Source organism: Biomphalaria glabrata, chromosome 8, assembly GCF_947242115.1.
Source record: "Biomphalaria glabrata chromosome 8, xgBioGlab47.1, whole genome shotgun sequence".
Classification (NCBI taxonomy): Eukaryota; Metazoa; Mollusca; class Gastropoda; family Planorbidae; genus Biomphalaria; species Biomphalaria glabrata.
This window is the reverse complement of record NC_074718.1, coordinates 20,229,137-20,252,811: the sequence shown is the minus strand read 5'-3', so window position 1 is coordinate 20,252,811 and position 23,675 is coordinate 20,229,137. Positions and strand designations below refer to the sequence as shown.

Genomic DNA, 23,675 nt, shown 5'->3' with positions numbered 1-23,675 from the left:
GCCTTTGACGTTTGTTGGAAAGTTTATCAGTTGATCTAAGTTGCGATCTTTTAGCGCATTTTTCAGCGACATCGCCTTTGCCTCTTCTTCACTGTCGAAATGCACGTTCACATCGCCTATGACAGATGTATCTTTTGTTGTTATGTGACTGTCAAGGAGGTCTTGAAATTCTTCGATGAACACTTTTGTTGTCAATTTATTTCTCTTGCTTGGTGGTGGGCGGTACAAGAAAGTAAGTCAGTGTTCTTCTCAAAGGTAGTGTACGTTGATCTGTCAGGTCTTATTGTTGCTGACTTGGCTAGGCTATCTTTGTAGAGTATTGTAGGAGGTGACTAAAAGATATACAATCAATGAGTGGGGGGATGTACAAATAGATTTAGGATAACTTATAAGACAATATCATCACTGGGATGTTGCTCAAGTGCTCATATATGGTTTGCTTATTTCGGCAGTCACTTCTCTCTTTATCCAAGGTTCTCCTTTTAGGGTGAAGTGATTAGGAGCTGCACTTGGCTGGTGGTCATTCAGTTGATGTCCTGCGGGTAAGCAGGTAATAGTGTGATGAGGATGAAGATGCCACGCGGTGGGCTTACTCCTTTAGTAGGTGCATGCGGTCTTGGGACTTCAGCCTGGAATGCCTTTAGTTCTGGTCGAGGGTGATGAGTGACTCACCCTCAACGGGAATGTGTGGAGAGCTGCTGAGATCTCCCTTCAGGCCACAAAACACGCCAGCCCTGGTGTAGGAGATGAGATGTGAAAGGAGCCTGAATTATTAAACCATACAGGCTGGTTGGTGAATGGCGCATCCTTGATAGGAGCGTCTCCCTCAGACTAACTAAGATACATGCTAACAATATTTTACTAATTCTAATAATAATTGCTCTTTGGGAACATAATACAAATACATATATAAATGAAAAGGAAAGGGGCATAAATAAGGAGGGAAACAGGGGGGGGGGCATATTACAGGGTTGTAGCCCCTTTGGTCTTATTGACCAACAGGGTAAACGAGCCCATAGTCGCTCGTGACCAGTGGACCGTGACGAGAAAAAAAGGGGGAGGGGTAGAATAGGGCACATAGCCAAAACACGCGAAACTGATTCTCGGGCCTAAGGATGCATGTGAAGGTGGAGTATGTGCCTTGTAAAACAAACATTAACTATTTGTATATATACGTGTGTGTACATATACGGGTATATATGTACAGGTTAGAAAATAATCTAGACGTTAGTAGATCTAGATTAACATGGACATGCATAAATAGTCCATAGAAATAATTAAAATGTAGGGTTGATGTCCACTGTTCGAAGTTCAGTTAGCATTAACAAATAAAGGAGGAATGCATATTTATAAATATTTACAAATGTAAATTAGATTAGTTAGATGCAAACGAGTGCTAACATGGTAATACACCTAAAATGTCATAGGTGAAGACACACTAAATAGTAATGATAAAGGTTTTCCAACTCACCTGCTTTGTTTTACACAAGTTCCCAAACAAAGTTGTTGACTTGAGAGTCTTCTGACTTCTCAGAGAGTCTGATAGAATGTGGCATTAACATGTGGCTTTCGTCTCCAGCCTTTATAGGTACCCGAGACCCACGCGGTGTGTTAGAGTCGTGCCGGATCCAATGGTTATCAAGCTTTCCGAATTAGGATGGTTAACTTGGACCAATGGTTTCCTTAAAACTCACCCACCTACTTTTCTTTATCCCGCGACCTTGAGGGGACAATGGAGGAAGAAAGTGGAATAACGTAATACTTACCAGGCTTGACCATCGTCTGATGCCATGGTGGACAGGAACGATTTGAATAGCAGTGGGCGTTATGAGTGTCAACCCAAAGTGATGTATGAGGACACCAAATTTTAATGTCCCTGGACTTAATGGCCATGTGTGTGTGCTTAGGCGTTTGGGGCGTAACTTGGTATGTGTGTTTGTGGCCTATAGTGGGTGGTCGGATCTAAAATCGGTGTAATAGGATATTTGTATAATGCTAAACTAGTGGTTAAGGGGGGGGGAGGTAGTTCTGCACTGGTCAGTTTAGTATTGAGGAGGACGTATTTCGTCACAGTAGTCCCCAGAGGCGGAGCGCATTTTGAAGACACCAGAGGAGTAATATCATATGTCTATCAAATCACGAATTATAGGTTTTTAGGGACATTTGACGTCTATCGTGTGCGGAGTAATGGGGTGGGGTAGTTATCAACACAGTTTAGTAGGAAACTACTGATCTCTGTGTAGAAGAAATGAGAGGGGTGAGGTGGTTAAGAACGAAGTTAACACTCCTGGAAACTGTGACATGTATCTGTTGAGTTGAATAGCGGTAGGCTATACCATAGGCGAATAAGACGCCCAGCCATAGACACACGCACTGTCGGTAGTTTACGTCCGAAGCCAAGACGACGAATATTTCAGAAAACCTCGCAATCTAGACGTGATTTAAGTAACACACATGTGCGTCCTATGCGACGTAGTAGATTTGCGTCCATGACTCCGATACGGCAACTTGACACACTAGCAATGATGACACAAAGGTTTGCGTTGCGACGGTACACAGTTTTACCAAGCACATCAATTCCTTGGGCTATGAGTATCACTCTGCCACTGTTTGTCTAGAATAGATGCTTGTTAAACTAAAGGATAGTAAATTAATACAAACATTATTTACATTTAATTATAACGTAATTTAAATCTATCGAACTAAATACACCAATCTATAGAAGAAATCTACACTAATCTAATTGCATAAGAGAGATTACTTAGCTTTAGAAAATAACAACACAAAAATCTTCCAAAACGAGACGAAAAACACACTGCTGCCTGCTGGAGCACACAACATATCTCATTCTCATGATGAGTTATAAACACATGGAAACAAAAGGAATGACTACCAATTAAATAAATCATAGTATTCACATTGGTAGAAAATAAATACTATGTATATTTGCCTATTTCATAACGTCCTAATTGGAGACACGATCCCCCCCCCCCCCGAGGAGATGTTCATTATGTGTCGCAGGCAGCATAAGTGAAAAATATTGAATCTATGCTCTTGATACTGATACATTTATGTGGACCACAGTGGCGTAGGAAGTACCCGTTGGCCCGGGTTCAAGAATATCTTGGTTGGCCCCCTCCCTTACTAAGACGAATGTAACGTGTGACAAAACAATGGAGCTCTCTGAAAGTATCGGTACAGTTATATTCCTATACATGTAGAGTAGCTTTATTTGAATGAAAAATAATACAATTACGTTTGATTTAGTTAGGACTAAGACAAATAATATTGTCTTAAAAGTCAATGTTTGTACAACTTCTTAACAGAATTAAATGACTAAAATGTGTTTGAAATGGATTGACAAATGTTTTATGAGTTTTATTTCCCATTATACGAATTTACATTAAGAAAATACCTGTAAGTGTAAAACTATTAAATATTGATAATACTATTATCTAGTTCAATGTCCATTATTTAACAATAAATGGATGTAACATTTATGGCCTTTCTAGTAGCTATTTTAGAAAAAGGTTTTTCTATTTCTAAACATTTAGCACAATGAAAATAATGCGCGAGCAGCTGGGGAAAAGTAAAGGTCGTTGTGCTGGCCACATGACACCCTCGTTAACCGTTTGGCACAGAAACATGACCTTTACATATAATCTGTCCTATAGATCACAAGGTCTGAAAGGGGAACTTTTTTTTATGAATTTGTGATAGCTTTGTGTATTCCGTCATCGGAGATAGAAACAATTTTGGAACATAATTGATCAACTTTCTGAGGTTTGAGGTCTGGGGTTATCAATATAATGTGTTATTTTCTAAGAACGTGCACCAGGTTTCAACTCAATACTAAGCATCGGCCAGGGTATGACGACATTACTCCATGATCAATTTAGTCATCTATCTTCTAGATCTTCGTTATAAACCTGGTCTTCTAATAGGTTTCTCCATTCATAGCAATAGCACTTTAATAACTCCTATGATGTTTCACTTGCTCGCTAAATATTAAATTAAATTAAATTTTCTAACTACGGTAACTATATATGTAACTCATACGCAAACTTTTTTTTAATGTAGAAAATAAAATAAGAAACAGATTGAGATATAAAAGTTGAATAATTAGAAGATGTGTCGAAAATTTAAATAATGACCACCAGCACAATCCCTATAGAGTATAGACCTAATTGTCATTGTCGCCCCCTTCTTTTCTCTCCCTCTCTCTCTCTCTCTCTCTCTCTCTCTCTCTCTCCCCCTCCTATTCCTGTAATATCCATCTATCAACTTCATTTACTCATTGAAAAGATGAAAGCGTTGAAGATTAGTCCATACATAATACTATGGGCTAATGAATTTTTGACCCAGAGATCTCAAAGGGTTAGGGTAAACAATGTTATATCAAATGAACGCATAGTTAACACAGGGGCGCCCCAGGGGGCTGTGACATCGCCACTGTGGTTCATTTGGGAAAAAACAATGATTTTCAATCCGATAGTCCTTTTTGCTCCTTCACAAAATTCGCTGATGATGCGGCTCTTCTTGCCCTGCTCCCAGAGAGCTCAGACGTAAATGAGTATTTCAGAGAAATAGAACACATTGAAAATACTGTAAAGATAATTTTTTATTATTAAATGTAAAAAAAAAACAAAGAAATGATAATCGATTTTCGTAGGGAAAAGAAGGAAAATGATATTGTTTCTGTAGCTGGAGAGACTATTGAAATAGTGAAAACCTTTAAATACCATGGTACTATCCTAGACAATAAACTAAATTTTACAGCAAAAAAGGGCAGCAAAGTTTACGATTACTAAGAAAACTGTCCTCGTTTAATGTTAGCGAAAAGGCCTTAGCTATGTTTTATCATGCTCACATCTGCAATATTTTAAGTTTCAATATCACTGCCTGGTATGGCGATCTGAGCATTAAAAATAAAAATAAACTTTATAGAATCCTAAATGCTGCTGGTAAAATCATTGGCAAAAAAAAAAATAACCATTTGGGAAGCTGTTTGAGACAAACATCTATAAAAAAAGCTAACAAGATCCTCGAAATAAAGAATCACCCTATGTGTCAATATTTTGTGATTTTACCATCACAAAAGAGATACAAGACACCGATAGCAAAGACAAACAGACACAAACACTCTTTTGTTCCCCTAGCAATCAAATCATTAAATAAAAACAATCTGGTATAAACTTTGTCACATGTAAATTATGAGTGAGTCTGGTGTGAATGTACACTTTGGTTTCTTATAGTTATAATGTTTTTTTTGTTTGGTGTAATGCACAAATTGTAAGACAAATTTCCTTACGGACAATAAAGATTATTATTATTATTATTATTATTATACAGTGAAAAAAAAAAGAATGGCACGATGTGGCAACAATTGTCACCACAAACGCTAATCACCATTAAAATAAACCTGATCCATGCATTCAAACAACCCAAATAATCCAAACTCTAGCTGAAAACATTTAGGACGTTTAGGACATTTTGAGGGATCTATTTAGATTCTATATAATTTAGATCGGTTTTAACAAAAGTGCTTTCTTTCACTTTGTTGTCATCCCAAAATTATCTTGTGGGCCCCAACTGGTCATGAGTCATAGGCCCAAGCGCGAACCCCTTCGCACCACTGCTGCTACACCACAGGCCGTGGGCCCCTAATGGTCGAGGGCCCGGGTTCATTGAACCCCTTCGTGCCATGAATGCTACGCCTCTGGTTGACCAGCTCTCACTACAATAAAGAAGAGTGCTCACGAAGTTCTACCTCGCAGCAGTAAATTTTTATGTTTGAGTCTTTGAGACACATTTAGCCTCACCTTGATTTTTGCAAATGGCCTCTTTATTTCGCATGTTTTCTATCAATTTTAAGTTCTGTATGACCCAGTTTGACTGGAATTATCCCGTGGACGTATATCCTACTCTTATCTTACTCGCATAATTTTAGTTTTGTCCAAGTTAAAAGTGAAGTAACAACATAGCTAGCGGAAGTGAAGGTGAAATACCAACCTATCAACTTGATAAGTGTACGAATGTATTGACAAATTAGTGTCAGAAAAACAACAAAGGACGATACATACACGTAAGAATATCGACATTAGCCGAAGAACTGAATGGAGCTTCTCTTTCAGTTCATAACTTGCTTGGAGGTATGTCCTCTGGAGCTGAATCTGAATCTAAATTGTGAGCTGAGGGTATTGAAAACTGGTTCCAAGTTCTCTCTGCTCTTTTCCCTATCGGAGTTCATCTCAGGTTTCAAGTTCTTGACGTCTTAAAATTTGCTTTTCAATTCCAAAATCAAGAAATCCAAAAAAGTCTTGTACTTTTCACCCATTTCACTAGAAATAGTTTCACCTTTCAGCAAAGGAAAATCACAAAACCTGTTTTCATTTGCTTGCGTGGAGAAATGTGAAAGCTTTGAAAAGATTTAACATGCACATACTTAATCACATACATTTATTGTGCAAACAACACTTTTGGTATATTTCCGATGAAAAACATGATGTCTCTCTTCCACTTTTCATTAGAAATTCATATTAACAAAAAATGTTTAATATATGAATTATAAACATATTTTTTACACTTAAACAGTAAACTGTATATCTTTTAACGTTCCTCCTGTACTTGTTAGATAAGAGAAAGAATCGTTGAAAAAGTAAGGGCACGACATGGCCTAAAATTGTGCCGATATGCCATAAAATCTAAATCTTTAACTGTAGCTTCCAGAAGAGGAATACATGTAGTTTGAAATTGTGGCGATATGTATTATGAGTTCTTAGTCTTTCCATGACATTTTAAAGCTGATTACTAGTGGATTGAAGTAAGTACGTAATGATAATAGTTTATTAACATTTGTACTTTGTAGGTCTACCTTATTGAAGCTGTATATGTTTAACGTACAATAAGAATATTTTGTTGATTCACATAGATCGTTATGCAGCTTCATATTCGTTGCAATAGATGTATCCTGAGTGAATTAAACAAAATGGATTTAAATAAAACCGTTAAACATGACTCTGAAACACAACGGATCATCAGCATTAGCATCCTCGAAATAAAGAATCACCCTTTGTGTCAGGATTTTGTGATTTTACCATCACAAAAGATATACAAGACACCGATAGCAAAGACAAACGGACACAAACACTCTTTTGTTCCCCTAGCAATCAAATCATTAAATAAGAACAATCTGGTATAAACTTTGTCACATGTAAATTATGAGTGAGTCTGGTGTGAATGTACACTTTGGTTTCTTATAGTTATAATGTTTTTTGTTTGGTGTAATGCACAAATTTCCATACGGACAATAAAGATTATTAATATTATTATTATTATTATTATTATTAATACACAATTTTACTTTGTAGAAGCTAATTTAGGTAGTGACTATTCGTATACATTAGAATGCACAAGTTAAAATTAGGTCTTTTGAGTAGTAGGTTATCATGAAAAGAGGGAGGGGGTAGTATCTTGATCAATGCTTGTATAATAGCAATACATCTTTGTCCTAAGAACTATAAATATTGTTTTACACAAAATAAATACATTATAGCAAGTGAAAACATTTCTTCAATAGCACTTATATTTCTTTACTAGTTTTTAGAAATTGATCCAATTTATTTTAGGCTTACTTGAGCAGAGCATGTTATTATGGACAAAAAGGCAAATATGCTAAAGCAATCCTCAACTGTAATGAGGCTATAAAACTACAACCAAAATGTCTTAGAGGATACTTATATAGGTATGTTTTAGAGGTTACTTATATAGGTAACTTGTTCTTATCTATTGAATATAACAATTTTATTTTTATCATCGAGCATTAAGCATATTTTTCATAGTTAAAATGTGTATAGACTGTGATAATCATAGCACTTACTTAATTTTATTATTAATCAATGTATTTTGTATAGTATTTATCGATATTTTAACAAATATTTTTTAAGGGGAGCTTTAAAGTATTGGATCAAAGCTTATGAATTAGCTATCCAAGATTTGACAAATGCCGCATCGTTAGACACAGAGTGCCCAATTCCATATTTTAACAGAGCAGTTTGTTATCATGAAAGTGGTCAACATGACAAAGCTTTGACTGATTACAGTATAGTCTTGATGTTAGACTCCATGCTAGACTTGAAGGTAGTTATCATTTATCATCGTGAAAATGCATTTTATCAAATATGTTTATTAGATTAGTCCGGTTGTATACTTTAAATTGAAATTTGTATTGTGATTCCGTGTTAGTTCATTGTTTATATGCTACATTGAAAAAATGTTGATCCTGCAATCAGCACTGCTCAAATAAACCTATATTTATAAAAACAAATAGTGTTTACATTTCTAAAACAGGTTAGCAAGAAGTTATAGAGTTAGGATATAATAAATACTAAAATTGTTTCGTTTTGTATGTTTATTCACATATTTTCCAAATCATTTCTTAAATGTATCCTAGGTATTAGTCAACAGAGGATTATTGTACTTTGAGAGACAAGATTATATAAATGCCTTGCTAGATTTAAAGGCAGCTGCTCAACTCCGTTCAACAGATCACAGAATACAGCATACACTTGGTCTTTGTTTCCACAAGTAGTTCATGAATTTTTTAATGCTCTATCTTCATGGGATATATATATATATATATATATACACAGTGCAGTGCTTTTTTTGTAAAAAAAAATAGGTGCCGGTACTCAGTGATTAGGTGCTGGTACTCAGTGATGAATTGCCTAACTTTTAACTACTAATATATTAATAATAAAAGTTAAAATACAAGAAAAGTAATTTTTTTCCCCACATTGAAAAAGGTACCGGTACGGTACCGGTGCGAACCGTCATAAAAAAAGCACATATATATATATGTATATATATACACACAGATACATATAAAACAAAATAGAAGAATGTTTTAGGAAGAAAATAGAATTATATATTTAGTAGTTTTATAAGTTGAACAAAGTGAGCTGAACAAAGTGAAAGTTGTTTAATTCATACCTATCTATTACAGACTTGGTAGGTTCAAGGAGGCAGTTCTAACATTTAACAAATGCCTCCAGCTAAAACCTTTCTTTTTAAATGGCTTTATTGCTCGGGGAAATGTTTACATGGACTTTGGCCATAAAGAAGGACTCATCTTAGCCCAAAGAGATTATCAACGAGCTGTAAGACTAGATCCTCTTTGTCTTCCTGCTCATATTAATTTAGCTTACGCTGCACAAGTCTCTGGTCAATTCATGCAAGCCTGGAAACATTTTACATCTATCATAGAAGTAAAGGCAGGTCAGTGCAAGCCACCTATCATCACAAAGCTTATATAAACTCATTCTGTCTGTCTTTATGGTCAAAAGTTTATACACATAATTTCTCACACACACAATCTCGGATTAAGCTGAAATGGTGCACAATTTTTTTTCTTTTCCTATTAAAAAAATATTTAATTAATTATTGGTATTTAATTATTTTGATTGGTATCTTGAACAAGGGAAAGAAATCCTATTTGACATATGTGGTGGTATAAGTTGAATTAGTCCTCTGAGCCCTGAGTGAACATTTTTATGCATTTAAAAAACAATCATGTAAATCAATGTAAACATTCAAAAAGATACCCCCTTCTTGCTTCCTCTTTCACATCTGGTCCAGACAAGCTCTGCGTTCCTGTACCATCTCATCGTGGTCGCCGAGTGAACACCCTGCTCGTTAAGGGTGGCCAACCGTACTGGTAGCTCGCTATTGATGGATGGGCAGTCAGCGAGTATAAAATTGCATTCAAAGGGGTTACGTCCAGCCCTCTCCCCCCCCCCCCGTGGGGCACCGGGGCAACGGTAAGAGACCTAACGAGATCTCCGAAAAGCGGATAGCGCTGGACACCAACTCGAGGGTTGGCTGTGATCTCCTGGGTCCTGGCTGATTCATTCTCTCTCTTTAGTCAAAGACGTGTACCACCTCACTCCTGCCCTGCAGGAAACTATTTTGCCAAACTGTGGTGGTGATTGCTGAGTCAGGTTATTCCTTGTCTTCCATGGTGACATGCACACTGCTGCTCCGAGGGGGAATTTATCAGGTCGCGACAAATGGACTAAAATTCCTCCACCAAAGTCCTCTTCTCAACGTACACTGCATTCGTACCTTTTTCGGAGGTCCGATACGAACCAGGTTGTTAGACGTCAGCCACAACCTCCCGTCGATTATGATACGCGCCAGGCCGAACTGACAGGAAGCGATATAGTGACAGGAGCCACCGGCTCCCAAAAAAACCAATCAGATACTAGTGGGACCCAACCCACTCCAGGGACTAAGCCCACTAACAGTAGGTCCCTCACAATTTTACAACTGTGGGGTAATCCCCAAGATTTTAGAGCTCTCTAAACTCCTCCACGAGAGGTCAATTGATGTAGTATTACTACAGGAGATCCTTACTGGCAAGCGAAATGCCAGTATAACTGGCTATACAGCATTTAAATGCAAGTGCACAGACTGCCGGGGACTGATAACTTATGTTCGCAATAACTTGGTTACTAAACAAGTCCCCGGTCCACGAGTGCACGGGCGTACCGACGCCATCACCCTCAAGATTCACAAACAAGGGCGAAAAATCACGGTAACTAATCTGTATTACTCCCCCCCCCAAGCACGAAATCGGCCTTGAATTTGACAGCACAAATATCAATTCTCATAATGTCATCGCGGGCGATTTCAACGCAAAGTCTCCACAGTAGGGCTATGACGCAACTGACTCGTCAGGACATAAACTACATGATCTGCTCAATAGCACAAATCTCTTTTGCTTACAAAATAAACATACTCCTCCAACATTACTCCATACTGGTAACGGTAGTCAATCCAGAGCTGACCTTACTTATAACTGCAAATTTAGAATCCAACTTTCAATTTCAGGTCCTGGACGATATAAAATGCGATCATAGGCCCTTATTAATCACAATTGCCCTCTCAGAGGCCAGGAGTGTAGCTCCTAAAGTCCCACGGAAATGGAGCTATACAAGGCGAACTGACCAGCATACGAGGCAGCAGTCGAGGTTTGTCCTGCGGACTCACCCTGGCATCAGGCAGAAACGCGTGTGGTCTCAGGATTTGAAAAAGCTGGTCCTGAGACGCAAGCGGACCCGGAGGCTGGCTGAAAGGAAGGGTACTCTCGAAACCCGGTGGGAATACATTACATTTAATATCGGCTTTGTTTTTTTTACAAGCAATGGCAGAAATCCGAGCACTCATTTATGAGAAGTGGTTAAAGTCCTAGGAGGAATCCGACAGAGCACGTAGTGTCTGGCAGCATATGCGTCACCCAGTTCGCGACGATCGTGGTAGCGGTTAAGGAGGTCAGAACAAGCATGCACAGTGCAGGATGGAACATTGTCCTATTGGGGCATACTTTGCCCGGTTCCGCCTGAACTATGACTCCCGTTGTGGAGTCACTGTAGAGAGAGCGTCGAAACAGTGTCGCATATCTTGTACGAGTGTCCACAGCTCCGAAAGCTAAGGGGGGGGGGACGTGTCTGAGCAGTCACTCGACTTATATGCTAGCTACGAGGTATTACGCAGAGCACTACGGGAGGATTGAGTCCTTCCTGTTCTGATTTTTCATCTCATGTCCAGACAAGCGATAGGATCATAGCGCATTGAGAAAGCTAAAAGCTAAACAAAAATAGTTGGTAAAATTTGTTTCTAATTGCACAGATTTAATATGTCAAAGTCGATCGCGCATATTACATGACTGATCCAAACTAATTAATACAATTATTTTTTATGTTTATGTTTTTTATGTTTTTTTAAATAAATATTTATTTTTATTACAGTGTCTTTGAATTAATCACATCTTTACATAAACTCACATAGAACATACATTTTCTTATTGTGTAAACAGCAAGCTTATTTCACAAATCATTATGATTAAAGCATGATATTATGGACTTCCTTTTTAGGCAAATATGTGTACTTGTAATCAAACTATTTAAAGCAGTTCATTCAGCCTGAATATTAAGAGCATCATACATACTTGTGCACATACACACATACACATCTTTTATATTCTTCATTTCACTTTTATTTAGGTTACAAGCCAGCACTTGAAGGAAGAGCAATAGTAAATCTTCAAATGGGCAATATTTTTGGAGCCTTTCAGGATATCAGTTTATCGATTAGCTATGGACCTTCTGCTGAGTTATTAACAAACAGAGGTGTAATTAATCAGGTCAGTCTTTGTTTTTGTCACAAGATGTAATATTTGTAGTAAGTGTTGAATATTTAATAGGACAAATATTAATGCCTTTATTTAATTGCTAGCGTTACACACCAGTACTAGTAATTCAATTGAAAATGATCGAAAAGCTAAAACTGTATGATCTGTTGCAACATTTGTATGTGCTTTTTTCTCTCACATGAAAATGGGCTCTTATGCAATTCAATAAGTCAAGCATAATTAATAGGAGACTCAACATTGTGTCATATACGCTGGTCCCAGGAATGGTGGTCGAAAAGTAATATGATTTACTTATTGTAATGTGTTTAAGGTGTTAACACAAATTACTCTGTGTTCTTCAAAGAATATAGTTTCATAAGTTTTGAGGGGCATGTCCCCAAAAGAATAAATTGCGCATACCGAGGGTAGCAATAACATGGAGACTGCTAAAATAGTCAAACATACACATCCATAACATTAAAGAAGATTACCCATCACAAATGGAAGTTCTCAATTAGAAACAGACGAAATATTAAATATCTATCACTATCAATCTTACATATTAATAGCAAGAGATGTAGAATCAAATCCAGGACCTAGATCTAGAGATAAATGCAACATCTGTAAAAAAAAAAGTGTTCACCATAAAACAGAAAGCCATTCAATGTGACACCTGTGATAAATGGTACCATTTATCATGTCTCCATATGAATACACCTGTGTATTATGTGTCAGGTTTAGGAATTATATGTGTTGTTAAATAGCTGTAAACAATTAAGGTCCCGAGGTTCAGCCTGATAAGAATATCATTCACACACAGTCGTACATAGAGTAACGAACTATGTGGATGGATTTAATTGTATGAAACTGATACATGTATATGTACAATCAATAAGGATGATAAATAGACAATATATATATATATATATATATTTATATATATATATATATAAAGATAGTATTCAATAATTAATTTAAGCACCTATTTATCAACTTGTCACCCTGGTTTCATAGTCCACTAGACTCTGACCGACTGGCGTCACAAAACTGCCAACCTCGATAATAGTAAAGTTAGACCTCAGCTGATCCCAATTGATACCAACTGATACCAACTGATGTGTAACTGCTCTGACACTCAACGCCGTCGATGATCGCCAATCTGACAATGACACTGAAGACTGTAATATATATATTTCTGAGACGGCAAGCGACGCCAACACTAGCATAGACTCGAGCTCACAACACTGGCATCCTATAAACGAAATAACACAAAATTTAACCTCTATTCCAAAACTAGAAAAAGCGACAACCTCATATAACATACAATAAGAGATATCACCACAAAGTAACTCACCCTAAACAGGGGTCCAAAAATCATATTGAATAATATAAGTTCAAGAAACTATACGTCCAAGAAACTAGTACAGACTAATAATCTTTTACGGACTAACATACCGTCTGTTTCAACCAAATTCAGAGGGTGAACTGTCTCAGGACAACGAATGACCAATAAATGTCACCGGACTTTGTGACGTAGCAAAAACAATTCAAAACAAAAATACAAGGCACTCTCACCCCGTACAAGTAATACGAGTAGAGGGGAAAAAAACGAGTTGGGACAACTACGCCACATCCCCCCTCCTCGACGAACTGGAAATTTTGAAAGAAATTCCAGTGATCAAAAATTTCTTTCGAAGACTAAACAAGAAAGGAAAAAAAATCCTAAGTGCATCTATGCCATAGATTTTGAAATGTAATAATGAAAGAAAAAAAAATGATTGGGAATCACAAATTGATTCGCCCATGGTCACCACATGAACCACAATATACGTCAAGATAAAAACCCAACAACAACGAAAAGTCGGTTTCCTTGACCTTTAAAGTGACCCATATCAACTTGGGCCAAAAACAAAGTTATATAAACAAAATCATATTTACAAGTACACCATTAATATAATATGCCAAATAATAATCATGGTAAATAAATACAAATTATATTCTTTAAATTTGATATATTTACATAATATAAAATACAAATTCAAATGTTATAACACATAGAAACATTGCGTTGGTAAAGTTTGTACTCCTGAGATACGATAAGGCCTTGTGATAAGTCAGGAGGTGAAATCTTTTACCTGCTAAATACCTGTCCAGTTTCTTAACAGAATATACTATGGCTAATCCTTCCCGTTCAATAATAGAGTACTTCTGCTCCCGAGGCAACAATTTACGGCTTACGTACTTTATGGGATGTAACACACCTTTGATAGACTGACAGAGAATGCCCCCCCCCCCGCGGAAAAAAATTAATAGTATGTATGTGTGTGTGTGTACATGATCTTTATTACATTCTGACCCTTCATTCTTTCGGAAGACGTTTATTACGCCCTAGAATGTTTCTTCCTGGAGTTAGTGGAAAAATTGTAGACACCCCGCCATTGCCAGCAAGGGTTTTGGGGAGCGCTTGGAGCTCCCCCAGCGCGGGGCGAAGCCCCGCCGCCAAGCACTATTTCTGGTATTGAAAGCCAACAAAATGAATATTCTGAGGTATCTACAGTAAATTTTCCTGCTATTAAAAAGTTTTATTTCAAAAACCTAAAATGCATTATTACTGCCTTACTGGCGCCAAGTTGTACTAGGATGTCATCGCAACCCTTAGTATGCGTAATTCATTTTGTCGAAAAACATGTTCCGCAAACCTCATGCGACGCTCTTTTACAACTTTACTAAGGTGTCGACTCCCGATTCGGCATAGGATTTCCTTGATTTAGACCCGATCTCTATAACTGACTCCTAAAATCTGTCTTAGCCATCTTTGTTTAGCCACATTTAGTGTTTTTCAATTTCGGCACTTTATTAATGGAGCCCCGCCACTGGTAGAAATGTGTAACCTCTCTTGAATACGCTCTTGGAATTAGGTGACTGTAGTTTGCTTTAGATTTTATATCGAAAAGGGAAGTTTTATCGTCAAAATCATCTGTTGTGGATTTTAAGCTAAACAATCTCTGGAGCTGTTTATTTTTTTTTTAATTCAAAAGCCCATTTAGCTACGGTCATAGAATTTTGTAACTGTAGTTTGCTTTAGAATAATATTGAAGATGGAGATTTTCTCACCTCAAAACTCTCTGTAGGGGGATTTTAAACTCAAAACCATCTGGAGGGGTTTTAAATTTTTAAGAAAAGCTATCTGTAGGAGAGGGGTTTAAACTCAAAACCCCAAATTGGCTTGGCTACGCTCAAATAATTTTAGTGTGTAATTTGCTTTTTTATATTAAAGAGGTATTTTTTTAGCATCAAATCCCGCTGAAAGGGGGTTTAAACTCAAAACCCCTTTTGGCAACTCTCATAGCATTTTGAGTGCGTAATTTACTTTTTTTTTATATTGAAGAGTTATTTTTTTAGCTTCAAACTCCACTGGAGGGGAGTTTAAACTCAAAACCCCTTTGACTACACTCATAGAATTTTGAGTGTATAATTTGCTTTCTTTTTAACATTGAAAGGGGTTTAAACTCAAAACTGAGTCAAAACCCCTTTGAGCTACGCTCATTTACAATTTTTTCATATTGAAGAAGTATTTATAACTTCAAACACCGCTGAATGGGGGTTTAAACTCAAAACTGAGTCGAAACCCATTTACCTACGCTCATAACATTTTGAGTGCGAAATTTCCTTTTTTTTATATTGAAGAGGTATTTTATAGCTTCAAACCCCTTTGGCTACGTTCATAGAATTTATTTTGAGTGTGTAATTTGCTTTTTTTTTTTTTATATTGACTAGGGGGTTATAAAATTAAAATCTTCCTTAACTGTGTTCTTGGAATTTGGGGATTGTCGTTTGCTTTTTTTTTTGTTTTGTTTTTAGAAGAGAGGGATTTAACTGCAAAAACCCCTGATAGGGGTTTTAAACTCAAACCCCCCTGGTAGGAGGTTTTAAACTCAAAACCCCTTGGCTGCGCTGGGGCAAGTGATGGTATAGTATTAAAATGTCACCCAAAATAAACAAAATCAAAGCAATTAAATCAATTACTGAATTCCGATCCCCCCCCCTGGCTACGCCCATGCAAGTCTGCACCCTATTCAATGCCTCCGCACACTCATAGTTCCAGTCCACTCTTATAGAATTGCCCCGACGTAGTAACTCTGTAAAGAGGAATTCTAAATCCGCGTAACTTTGAATAAATTTGTTGTAATAATTTATCAGACCAATCAAACTACGTATTTCTTTCTTTGTTGTGGGTGTTTTAAATTCCATGATCTTTTTTACATTGCTAGGATCAGATTTGATAAATCCTTGTCCCACATTGTGACCCAGAAATTTTACACTAGTGTAGCCCATCTCAAGTTTATCTGGTTTTAGTGTAAAGCCGTTCTCTCTTAAAGAGCAAAAAACATTTCTGACACTTTTCAAGTGTGATTCCCAGTCTTCGCTGAAAATACAAATGTCGTCGAAGTAGACAAACAAGGTGGAATAGCATTTCCTGCCGCATTGGCACAAAATATTGCTGTGGTGGCAAGACTTCTTTCTGCACTGGTCAACTTCCTCACCTGATGCCTTCCTGTCAAGCTCAACACTTTTTGCTGTTTTTTTCTGGACAGTTGAGAGCGCTGTTTCATCGGTATTGAAGATCCTAAGAGCATCTAATTTATTTTCTGTACTGATGCTTTCCAGTTTATCAAAAAAATCGGTTAACTGCTATTTTGTTAAAACCGGTACTACGTGCAAGAGATGTTGCTTCAGGTTGTCGCAAGCTCAGATTGTAACGTTTCTTAAAACCTCTAAACCAGGATTACGGGCTCGAAATGGCCTAAATTGTGCCGATGTGCCTAAACTCAAACTCCTGCCATTCCTTCTGTTTTATTAAATCTGTGAGACAAGCCATTTATTTCTGCTATTTCGTATGCAGGACATCTTATATCATTTCTGGTCAGGCCGAACAGCATTCCTTCCAGTTGATTGATGTGATTGACAAGTTCATTCTCAAGCTCCGCTGGGAGAACTGTCATTCTATCTCTTTGTACTACGTTCCCATTCGCAAACTAGTTTTTTTTTCCATTTTGAGACCATATTTATTCCTCAATGCCTCTAAGGCTTTCCGAAGATCCTCCTGGGACCAAGTTGCAGTTCAGCCCCTGGGAAAAAAAATTAATGTAAATGATTATTAAATTGATTGCTATAGTCTATAAGGTATTTTATTTTTTAAAAAATGTAGATCTAGATTTACTTATAGTTAAGGGCTAGATTATGCTTAGTCTAAAATTAAGATATAGCCTTAATTTCCTTAAATCTAAATCTACTAGATTTAGCGCTTAATCATCTTTGTAGTCTAGACTTTATAGTCTATAGTTATAAAGAAAGTTATAGTTACATAGAATATGATTCTAGATCTAGATCTAAATTATATTATAATTCTAGATAGATCTTTAGCAATTACTAGATCTAGATTCTAGCTTTAAAAACATAAAATAGGATGGTTATTCGATCTATATCTAGATATTAGCTCGAGATCTACTCTGGGGCTAAATAGTACCGAGTATTGGATAATTAGTATTGCCGGTACTTTTTATCCTCCTGTCGCCGGTATTATTTACCTCAAGACACAGGGGTCAGCCCACATAACGGTATATGATATTAACATGTTGTATGGCAGTATTATTTCCTAAAGGAAAGGTTGGTTGACAATGCAATAGCTTTTGGAACATGATAATTATACAATTTCAAACATGCACAAAAATTACATCAAAAAAGAAAAAAATGAATAAAACCTTACCGTTTGGGGTCTGTTGATGAAACTCCATAAAATTAACATCGATGACGGCGTTATAGATGTAGGTCATTATGCCAGTTTTTTTATCAGACAATCTCTAAATATGAAAATCTTCGGTGGTACGATTTACTCCCCTTTCCCCTACTATCAAAACAAAGAACAATTACTCCCGCATCCGGGAAAAAAAAAGAAAGAAAGAAAAAGTGAAATAAACATTATAAACCAAGTTACGTCGCACTGAAACACTGTCATTGTCATTAAGTAGACTATAGATCTACATTTCAGATCGAGTCTAGATTCTATCTTGAGACTAGATTGTCACTAGTATAGATCTAGCTCTATTTATTAATTAGGATAGGAATACATCTACTATCTAGATTATTCTATATCTAGTCTAGATCAGACTCAGTAGATTTACTATCTATACAAGATTGAATATACTTCTACTTATAGATCTACTTTTCAACGCCAAGATCTAATATAGCAATATAATAATAATAAGGTCCGAAGATACATGAGGAATGCATTATTTCCCCTCGATACGCAGCCCCAACTGTGACCTACATATTTTCCCACAACCAGGGCAAGCATACCATTGTACGCCTATGTTCGATTAAGATTTTCTTTTCGCCGTCTGCGTTTGTCCTCGGCAGTGGATTTTCTTTTGGTCTCAAATGTGTATCACGCGGCCTTCGTGAGTGACCTCCAGCTGTCTCGTTCTGAGGCCGCATGAAACCAGGTGCTCTCTTCTATGTCAGCCAAGAAAAAATTGACGCCTAAGCTGGTCTCCGTACCAATACGGAACACCAATAACAAGTTTTAATCATATGTGGTGGGTTTGGCACAGAAGACAACTAAATTCTAAATGATGAAAGGAACTCGTAGGACGATTCCAACTGTTTATTACACACTAAAGACCTGCAGCCATACATAAACACATGGTGTAGAACCAGACACAAACAGGGAGTGGAGACGACGTAGGTCCAGTAACATACGGACACTACAGCGACAAGAGATGCCGGTCGAATGGACAGTGCCCACGTTTGTCTGCCTTGTCATGCGCGGATAAGGTGCCATCTAGGCGGAAGGGTCACGTGGATATCGGGGTGGCCGGTGTTTCCTGAAAAGGTGTCCACTCCACTACAGAGCCCCTAGCTTGAAACGACCCGTCCCGGGGCGTTCAGCCTAGTAGGTTTCTGAAAACCGAAACAAATGTTTCTTGTCAGTGTCTTCTGGGACGACAAGCATCTTTCCAGTTTGTAACGTGCTAGTTCCATCGGTCATACAGAGTGGTCTGTCTTTCTCTAAACATAATGTCTGGGAAGCTGTAGAAAGTGTGATAGGGAGCAGTGAGCAAAATCGTCTTTGTGGCTGGTTAAAATGCTTGTAGTTTCTTCTTTGTCTATCTGGCCTCCGGACTCTGTTATGCCTGTTCTTGTTTGGCTGCCCAGAGTTAAAGTTTCTATTTCTCGATGTTTGAATTGAGTGACTTGCATCTGTATTGTACATTGCATAAGCTTGTTGCTCACTGGTTCGTTGTTCTACTTGGTAGGTTGGCTGTGAAACAATGAGTTCACTATTGCTCACAGATTGAACCTCAGCTGTGAGTTGTGGTGATTGCTGACAGTGACGCCTTACATGTCCAACTTCCCAGCACTGGGTGCAGACTGGTGATCCATCATCAGTGTATGGGAAGAATCCTCTCTTCGTCCTTGACCATACAAGACTCGGCTGTGCTGTTGGTCGAATTCTATTTTGGTTGCTATGTTTCGTGCGTCTTTGTGTGGGTCTGCGTTGACTAGAGAGTGGGTTAGTTGAACTTGGCAGACTGTTATAGCCTGACCCCTTTATCTCTTCAAGTTGCTTCTCTAACTTGGCCAATTTCGCTAAGAGAACCTCAGACCACTGCTCTTGGGCTCTAGCTGCATCTTTGTTCTTGTTCTCCAACTTGAACGCATAGTTTCGTAGCGTTTGAAAGCTTGTCTGGGGATGTTGCGCTATGAACTTAAACAGCTCTCTACGTAGGTCAGGATCACTGATTCCATAGGCAAATTGGTCCCTCAATCTTTCCTCCTTGAAACATTCTATGCCTTCTCTTTGTTCTTGTCTGATAGCCGTTGTGAACTCCTTAAATAATCGGTGAGAAAATTCAAGAAGTGACTCACGTCTTCTCTGCTGCGACATCAGAAATGTAATCTCTGCCTCTCGCACAGGTATGATTACTTCAAACGCAGAGGTAAGTGCATCGAGCAGCGCTTCTGGATTACTTCTGATATGAGGTGGCTGAAGATCTACCTCTACTCGAGCTGGACCACTTATGTTCGCAAGAATGGTTGCTGTCTTCTCTTGAGGCGAGAGGTAAGGCCGAAGTTCCCATAAATCTCTTATTTCTCTGACGAAATCTTCAATTGAAACCTCAACATTTCTGCCATCCCCACTGAACTGTCTCATTTTTCTAGCAGGTTCTATGATGTAATGAGGGCGCTGACAGGCCAGCTTCAATGCCTCAAGTTCAGCTTGTAGTCGAGTCAACATCCCCTTAGTTACACGTTCCATTCCCTCCGGCTCTCCTCCACTGCACGTGGGACCCACGTCTCTCCCCTTCACTGAACTAGGTTCCACCATATTTCTCTCCATTTGGCTGCAGGTCTTAAGAAACTCTAACAATAATAGTAATCTAATAACTAAATCTATCTCAACAGAAACAATTTTCAAGCTAAGTAAAATCACAATTAAGAAAATATAAGCAAATTATCTTAAAAACTAACTAAAACTAAATCTAACTACCCTGAAACAAAAAAGAAGAAAACAAAAAATAGAAAATATTTGAAAGTACAGAAACGGGAAAAAAACTAACTGTTACTTGTAGACATCTACATCTGGTTGTCACTTTCTTAGTTTCGGTTGTCAGGAAGCAGATTCTGAGACGTCTTCTGATCCAACAGTGTAGTCTCTCTTCCTGACCCCACTCGTGCTACCAAGTTTCTGTGGTGGGTTTGGCATAGAAGACAACTAAATTCTAAATGATGAAAGGAACTCGTAGGACGATTCCAACTGTTTATTACACACTAAAGACCTGCAGCCATACATAAACACATGGTGTAGAACCAGACACAAACAGGGAGTGGAGACGACGTAGGTCCAGTAACATACGGACACTACAGCGACAAGAGATGCCGGTCGAATGGACAGTGCCCACGTTGGTCTGCCTTGTCATGCGCGGATAAGGTGCCATCTAGGCGGAAGGGTCACGTGGATATCGGGGTGGCCGGTGTTTCCTGAAAAGGTATCCACTCCACTACACATATAGATCTAGATATTTAATTGATATTGTTAGCAAGCTGTGATTTCTACAAATAAATTGGACCGACCCCCCATCTCGAAAGTTTATGGAAGAGGAGGGGGGGGGGTTATGCCATCGCCCCCTCCCGACCCCACCAAATCGGCCAACATACTAGAGGGGGGCGAAATAATCTAAAAAATAAAAGGTTGAAATATAAATAATTAGTATATATTATTAACATAAGTAATAAATTCGTATATAAATTGTGTGAATTCTATACTAAAATTTGGGGTCGGCAGAGTGGGGGGGGGGGGCGATCGCCAGTGCCACCTATTTCACCAAAAAAAGACAACTTTTGGCATACGTTCGTCCCCCATACGGGGTACGTGCCCTGCCCAGCGTAACTTCCGGACCATAATGTTATGTAAAGGGAGATTGATCCTTAAAGGATTACGGGCACGACATGGTCTAAATTGTGCCGATGTGCCTAAACTCAAACTCAAACGCATAACAAGTCCCCCTATACTAGTCTATTCTGTCCATACCGGCGTACGCAAGGACATCGCTGTTTGTAGTGCTGTCTGGTCACCGTGTGTTTATGATGAAGCTCAAGCATCTTTGGTGAAAGCGTTCAAGTAGTCTTAGTTGTTTTCTGTATAATACCCATGTCTCAGATCCATATAGAAAGGTTGAGAGAACCACTGCTTGATAAACACTTTTTTTTTTGTAGGCAGGCGGAGCGATCTATTCCGCCAACTCACTCTTACAGACGTCGAAAAGCACTACTGGCCATGGCCAGACGGTTATCAACTTCCTTGAAATGCGAGGTGTCATTTGATACTATGCTTCCTAGATATGTGAAGTGGTCTACCACGTTTAGGGGACGTCCATTTACGGTGATCTTTAGGGCTGATTAGGTTTTATTGGGTCACTTCTGGAATATGATTTCTGTTTTCCCAACGAGTTTTCCCAACAGAATTCGTTGACCGCGATCTGGAGATCATGTTCATTGTGGGCTAGCAGGGCGCAATCCACGGCATAGAGAAGCTCTGTTATGACCATTTCTTTTGTTTTTTGTATGGGATAGTAGACGTCGAAGATTGCCGTTGGAAAGAAACGTGATGTCGATGCCTCCGGGCAATAGCTGCCTCATTAGACCCAGCATTACGCCAAGGAAGATAGTGAAAAGAGTAAAATACACAGCCCTGCTTCACGCCATTTTTTTAGGGGTAAATGATCGACATGTCACCATTGTGTCTAATCTGGCTTTTTTTTGTCCCACATGAAACTGCTTGAGAATGAATATGAGCATAGTCGGGCATCCGAGCCTGGACAGAATCCTCCATTAACCATTGACCGTGTTGAAAGCCTTGGTGAGGTCCACGAAGGCAGCGTATATATAGGTTTATATATATATACTAGACTTAAATCTAGTCTAAAATCAAGGCTAAGTCTAAGACTTTAGATCTAGAATTAGACTTAGGTCCTCCCGCGCCGTTCGGCGCATTGAGCAGAAAGCTGTCTCCATAAAGATCTGTCGTTGGCAATGTCTGAAGCCTCCTCCCACCTGGTGTCCACTGTTCTGAGGTCCTCCATGAAGGTGTGGCGCCAAATAATACGAGGACGTCCCTGTTTGCGCTTTCCTCGTATTGGCCTCCATGTCATCGCAACTCTTGGTATACGTAGTTCATTTTGTCGTAGAACAAGTACCGCAAACCTCATGCAACGCTCTGCCACAACCTCACTAAGTGTTCGACTCCCAGTTCGGCAAAGGATTTCCTTGTTTGAGACCCGATCTGTGTAACGGACTCCCAAAATCCGTCTCAGCCATTTTTGTTGAGTCACATTTAGCATTTTCTCAATTTTGACAGATGACTTCCATGTCTCACATGCATATGTTGCAGTTGGGATGACAATTGTGTTGAGAAGGTGTATTTTTGTCTCGAGTCCAATAGTTTGGCTTGTCCAAATAGGCTGCAGCCTTTGGGAAATGCTCCCTGCCTTTCCTATTTGGCACTCTACATCATGGTAGGCATCTCCATCATTTGTTATGATGCTGGCAAGATAAGTGAGTTTGTCCAGCTCTTCAAGCTTTGACTCGCCAAGTCTTATGGGGGAACCCTTTGCCTTATATCCCACTCGCAAAATTTTGGTCTTATCTAAGTTTATGCGGAGGCCAATTTTGGGTGCTTCTCTATCAAGGCTCTCCGTCATTTCTTGTATGCCTTTATTTGTAGCCCCGAGTAGTGCAACGTCATCAGCAAAGTCCAAGTCCGTTATTAGACTGCCTAGAGTACCAGTAAATTCTGATTATCTTAGATTCTACTATATTTATATCCTAGATACATATTCTAGAAGTAGATCTATACTGATTATATAGTTACAATTGGAATTCGACTTGAATATTTATGATTATATAGATTACAGATTATAACTAG

The 23,675-nt window shown here is 38.4% G+C and overlaps 1 protein-coding gene across 5 annotated transcripts in view; it reads left to right on the top strand.

Annotated features, from left to right (window-relative positions):
• Positions 1–23,675, top strand: part of LOC106078913 (uncharacterized) — a 179,106-nt gene that overhangs the window by 140,599 nt on the left and 14,832 nt on the right. For all 5 annotated transcript variants that reach the window (XM_056039144.1, XM_056039146.1, XM_056039145.1 and 2 more), the window contains 5 exons: positions 7,629–7,744; positions 7,947–8,139; positions 8,453–8,586; positions 9,005–9,276; positions 12,063–12,202. In XM_056039144.1, the coding sequence (XP_055895119.1) occupies positions 7,629–7,744; positions 7,947–8,139; positions 8,453–8,586; positions 9,005–9,276; positions 12,063–12,202 (855 nt within the window). The remainder of the gene's footprint in view (positions 1–7,628; positions 7,745–7,946; positions 8,140–8,452; positions 8,587–9,004; positions 9,277–12,062; positions 12,203–23,675) is intronic.